At 33.2% G+C, this 6,139-nt stretch overlaps 1 protein-coding gene across 2 annotated transcripts in view; it reads left to right on the top strand.

The window, feature by feature from the left end:
* The window catches only part of SYCP1 (synaptonemal complex protein 1), a 145,736-nt gene that overhangs the window by 82,573 nt on the left and 57,024 nt on the right, over positions 1-6,139 (top strand). Inside the window, exons 23-26 of one of the 2 annotated variants that reach the window (XM_004380364.1) lie at positions 1,787-1,903; positions 2,715-2,825; positions 3,973-4,065; positions 4,584-4,658. In XM_004380364.1, the coding sequence (XP_004380421.1) occupies positions 1,787-1,903; positions 2,715-2,825; positions 3,973-4,065; positions 4,584-4,658 (396 nt within the window). The remainder of the gene's footprint in view (positions 1-1,786; positions 1,904-2,714; positions 2,826-3,972; positions 4,066-4,583; positions 4,659-6,139) is intronic. The other variant, XM_012556665.1, reaches the window with a different exon arrangement.

Below are 6,139 nucleotides of genomic sequence, written 5' to 3'. Positions count from 1 at the left end.
GAAAGCATGGCCCCTGGTCTCTCCATCACCCCAGAACTAAAACAATTTCCGAGGCCATCTCTTCAGACAGGGATTGGACTGGACTGTGGGACAAAAAGTGGTACTCGTGAAGAATGTGCCTCTTAGACAAGTAGATAGATATAAGAGACCAAAGGGGCGGCTTCTGTCCAGAGGTGAGAGGGGAAGGCAAAGAGAGTTAGGAGCTGGTTGAATATTCATGGGGAATCATGGGCAGAGGGGAGGAGTATGCTGTCGCAGAATGGGGTGAGCGGTTGGGGTCTCATAACAATGTATGTTAAAAAAAATTCTGTATGGGAGACTAACTTGAAATGTAAACTTCATTTAATTACATCAATAAAAAAAATAAAAAAATAAAACACCAAAAAAAATATTGTTTAGAGATACATAATTATACAATAAAGCTATAACGATAAGCAAGGGAATGATGACTATTAAATTAAGATTGCTACATTTGAGGGGACAGGAGAAAAAAAAAACTAATGAAGAGGGGCACCCAGAAGGCTTTATCAATATTGGTAATGTTCAATGTCTTAAGGTTGGTGGTTGGCTTATGGGTACAGAATACAGTCTGATTCATTGTTAAATTACACATGCCTCCCTTCCCCAATTCTAATTCAGCCCTAAGTTAATAAGGATCTGGGAATGGGTGCTAGTTCAGGGACCTCATTTTCTCATGGTAATTACTATATTAGAGTCATATCTACATAACTCCATAACTATTTATACAAAGAATGTGAAAACAATAGAAATTGAAAATATTGCTTGTTCATAGAAAATTAATCTTATTAGGAATATGCTTTTTATGTCAATCACCTGAGTTTTCTGCCCAACTAGAATAGTTACTTATAGTAATAAAACATACTGAACTGAAACTAAACATTTAAATATTATTGAGTAATTGATTTTAAATTAAAATGTAACTGCTTGTTTTATATTACTTGTTAGTACTAAATATGTATTTTATGGGAGAAGATAGATTTTGTGAGAACTAAAGCACATTTCACCATATGAAAATTGTAAAGAAAATGATCTAACCATAATTTCCATTAATAAGTAATTTTCTGAGATTCACAAAATCCTTCAAATTCTGATGGAATTCAGACTTCCTGGAGCCACTGAGGCTGGATAACTCCCCAAAACCATTGGTCTGAGGATATCCTTAAACCTTATTAAAACCTTAAACTGAAACTATTCCCTGAAGTCATCTTTAAAGCAAACAATAGTTTAGCTTACTTAGAAAAGAATGTCCACATTGAGCATTGTGTTAAAGAATTCTTTCTATGAAGTCAAATTGACAACAGCAACTCAAAAGGTTAGATGAGAAGCTTAGGGGGCAGTGAGTCTGTGTTGATGATGGTGAAACAATTTGGAAAAGGATATTAACAAGTTGGCACAACTTGAAGAATGTAACTGATGTCACTGAATTGGACATGTGGAAATTGTTGAATTGATGTATGTTTTGCAGTGTATATCTTCACCAAAAATAAAATAATAAACAAACAAAATCTAAAGACTCTGCTATGAGAAAAGAAAATAACATGATAAAACTTTTAGTGTACCCAAGCTCTGTATTAAGGTTTTCATAAGCAAAAACAATATTTAGGAGATATTTTCATTGAAATAAATCACTACTTCAAAACTAAACTAAACTAAAATCATCTGGAAAATAAAAATAAAAGATTCACAAAACCACAAAAACCAGCATGGAATATTTTTAATATGTCATATTTTCTAATGTTCATGTTATTATTTATTTTATTTAAAGGTCAGTAAATTAGAGTTAGAACTAGAAAGTGTCAAACAAAAATTTCAAGAAATGACTGATAGCTATCAAAAAGAAATTGAGGATAAAAAGACATCAGAAGAAACTCTTCTGGGAGAGGTAGGAAAAACTAAATGTGTTTGAAAATTTGTTATGTTAAAACTCTGTATTTGTTTATGAGCATTTTAAGAGAAAAGTACATAATAAAAATTCTTAATTTTGAAATTTTTATTTAAAAAAGTAATAAATGCATAAAAATAAAAACTTACTGCCATCAAGTCAATTCTAACTCATAGTGAGCCTGTAGGACAGTTGAACTGCCCCATTGGGTTTCCAGGCTGTAAATCTTTACGGAAGCAGACTGCAACATCTTTCTCTGTAGGAGTGGCTAGTGGGTTCGAACTGCTGACCTTTTAATAGCAGCCGAGCTCTTAACCACTGCAACACCAGAGCTCCTTAATAAGTGTATACTAAATTATTAGTTTCTATGCAAGCTAAAATATCCTGGTTATTCTAATTATTTGAGTTTTGAGTAGCATATACTTATATGAAAAGATAAATGATCATCACAGTGTTATACTGTCATCTCACCTGATAAACCAAACCAAACCCGCTGCCATTAAGTCAATTCCGACCATAGCGACCCGAAAGGACAGAGTAGAACTGCCCCATAGAGTTTTCAAGGAGCGGTTGGTGGGTTCGAACTGCTAGCCTTTTGGTTAGCAGCTGAGCTCATAAACACTGCACCACCAGGGCTTCGCTTGATAGGATACCCTAAAATAAACCAAAACAGTGGTACATTTTCTAATTGGTTTTCCCAATTTCCTAGTGTTTGATTTCTGCATTTTATATACGTAAAGCATGTTCTTTACATTTAAGTTAAATTTCTTGTTTTGTGTATTAATTTTAAGAAAGACTTGTTATTTGATAGGTTGAGAAAGCAAAAACAATAGCTGATGAAGCAGTAAAATTACAGAAAGAAATTGATATACGATGTCAACATAAAATAGCTGAAATGGTAGCACTTATGGAAAAACATAAGGTAATTTTTTCTTTTTATATAATGAAAATTACTAATTGGAGCCACATTTCTGCTTAAAAATAGTGAAATCAAGATTGCATTCTGATTTGCCAGAGAAAATTATTATCTTTATGTAACAATCACTTGTTATAGTTGGAATACCCTTGATACCCCATTTCTCCAAGTTCAGACCTTAATCGTGCAAAGCTGAGCTTAGGTGTCACTCCTTGGGGGAACTCTTCCATTATCATCTTGATAGATGGAAGTAATCACTCTTTTTCTGGATTCTCCTAATAATCTCATAACACTTTCCACCTTATACTTATTCAATTACATACCCAGGTTCTGTATTTCATTATATTTGCTTCCCCCCCATGTGTCTCACACATACTAGACTACACCAATTTTTATCAAAGGAATAAATAGATGAAAGGCTTAATAAGTTTGTTGTGCTTGTGGGTATCTGCTATTTTTTTTTTTTTTTAATTTTATTGTTTTTAAGTAAGCATTCTGTTAGGGAATTAAGACTTATACTCCCTTTAAGATTTGGAGAGAAAGTGGGTTATACCAAGCGATTCATGTTTACAAATTGTTGCTTAAATATGACATTATTATGAGATAAGCAATGAAGATTTAAAAAAAAATTAAATAACATTAAGAGCTCATAGATTTAAACGTATTTGGTATGTTTCAATCCAGTGCAGTTTTTATCCTTGTTGATATTAAAATTGTCTCAGCTTTGTCCAGGGCAGCGTTGTCAAGCTGGCTTGCAAGTCCCTTTGACTTGACCCTAGTAGTCTCTGATAGCTTTCTTGCTTTCTGTTATGACAAGATATTCTAGGTTCATCTTGTATTCTGGAATTGGCCATTCTTCTAAGAAGTCTTAGTCCTTCTAGCCTATTTTAAAAATGATTAAATTCAGTGTTCCAACTAAAAAGAATTATTTCTTGCTCTTGTGTTCCCAAGATTGTTGTCTATGTTTCCTTGTTTCGTTTGTTGAATGAAAAAATAAAATTAAAAAATTTAAAAAATATGCTCAAAGATTTATATTACTGAATTCATAAACATCACTTTATCCAAATATTAAATACATTGGGATATCAATCCTACTAAAACATAATGTATTTGGTTTTTAATATACCCAAAATGTTTTCTCTCTTTAATATAGCACCAATATGATAAAATTGTTGAAGAAAGAGACTCAGAATTAGGACTTTATAAAAGCAGAGAACAAGAACAGTCATCAGTGAGAGCATCTTTGGTGAGATACAGAACAAATAGCAATAAAAGTCAATTTTCATAATGTCACCGTGGTTAGTGGTAAAGAAAAATATTAAGTAAAACCATAATTTTTGAGCTATATAGAATCATAGAGTCTTAAATCTGAAAGGGATTGTATGGATCTTGTAGTTCATTTATTTTTGATATGGTGGAAAAAACCCCTTTTTCAAATGAATTGTTATAAACGTTAGTTAAATTAGTTTGGAGCTCTGACATTGGGAGAAGAGTGGTGGGATATAGCTTGGGAGAGGCTGAGAAAGAGAGATATATATAGTGTTACATCTTTCTTTAGATAAAACTATAAAAAATTTGTTTTAATGAAGTCCTTAGTTATGGTCAATTAGCAGCTTTTATGTAAGTAGACTTTTAAAATATATGTATCTCATAAGTGAATTTATTTCTTTATAAAAATGAATTTACTTGGAGCATTAGTTTGCATTTTCATTGTCTTGAGAAATATACGGAAGCACTTACAAACTTCGTATTTCTTTTCTTTAGGAGATTGAATTATCCAACCTCAGAAATGAACTTTCATCCATTAAGAAGCAACTTGAAATAGAAGGAGAAGAAAAAGTACGTTTCGTGGCATTATAGATGAAGTAACTAATTGTAAGGTTTGGTGAAACTTTGGAGTTTTATAAATATGTCATATTAGAAAATAATAGGGTAGCTTTGGGTAATTAACCAAAAACAAACAAACAAACAAACCAAACCCATTGCCATCTAGTAGATTCCTACTTGTAGCGACCCTATAGGGCAGAGTAGAAATACCCCATAGGGTTTCCAAGGAGCGGCTGGTGGATTCAAACTGCTGACCTATTGGTTAGCAGCTGAGCTCCTAACCATTGCACCACCAGTGCTCCTTGGGTAATTAACGAAGAGAAAATATGGTTTTTCCCTGTTAGTTTTTTTTCAGAAGTATTTAGCATATTCCCTGGTTTAAATACTAAACACATATAAATACAGAAGCCTTTTAAGTATAGGAGGGCTTTTTTAAAAATTATGGTGAAATAAGTATCACAAAATATTTGTCATTCTCACAATTTTTATGTGAACAATTTAGTGACATTATTTACATTCCCTGTATTGTGCAACCATCTCCGTTATCCATTTTCAAATGTTTTTCATCACCCTAAACAGAAACTCATTGCCACACCCACCTTCCTTTCCCTCCACCCTGACCTGCCTGGCAGCCACTAATCTGTTCTCCATTTCAATAAATTTGTTGTTTTAAGAACGTTCTATAGATGGAATCATACAGGATAAAACATTTTGTGATTGGCTTTGATCAATCAGCATAATTCCTTGGAGATTTATCCAAGTTGTTGTGGGTATCAGTAGTTTGTTACTTTTTATTGCTGAGTAGTAGTCCGTGGTATGAATGTACCACAGTTTGTTTAACCATTAACCCACTGAAGGACAACTAGTTGTTTCCAGTTTTAACCTATTATGAACATTTGTGTGCAGGTTTTGGGGTGAACATAAGTTTTCATTTATCTGGAATAAATGCCCAAGAGTACAATTGCTGAGTTGTATGGTAGTTGTATATTTAGTTTTACAAGAAACTGCCAGACTGTTTTTCCAAAGTGGTTATATCATTTTATATCCCCACTAGCCATGTATGCAGGAACCCTGGTAGCGCAGTTGTTAAGCACTCAACTGCTAACCACTTGGAACACACCAGCCACTCTGAGGAAGAAAGATGTCACAGTCTGCTTCTGTAAAGATTTACAGCCTTGGAAACCCTATGGGGCAGTTCTACTCTGTTCTATAGGGTCGCTACAGTGCCACTATGGTTGGAATCGACTCGATGGCAATGGAAAGCCGTGTATGAGCTTCTCCATATTTTTGCCATCATTTAGCATTGTTGTTGTTTTTTATTTTAGTCATTTTTTTAGCCTGATTCTATAGTGATATCTCATTATGGTTTTAATTTGCATTTCCCCGATGGATAATGATGTTAAACATATTTTCATGCACTTATTTACCATCTGCATATCTTCTTCTATGAAATGTCTGTTCATATCTTATTTTCATATTGTACTTTGATTTTT

This window comes from Trichechus manatus, unplaced genomic scaffold, assembly GCF_000243295.1.
Source record: "Trichechus manatus latirostris isolate Lorelei unplaced genomic scaffold, TriManLat1.0 scaffold00073, whole genome shotgun sequence".
Lineage (NCBI taxonomy): Eukaryota > Metazoa > Chordata > Mammalia > Sirenia > Trichechidae > Trichechus > Trichechus manatus.
This window is presented reverse-complemented; position numbering and strand designations above follow the sequence as displayed.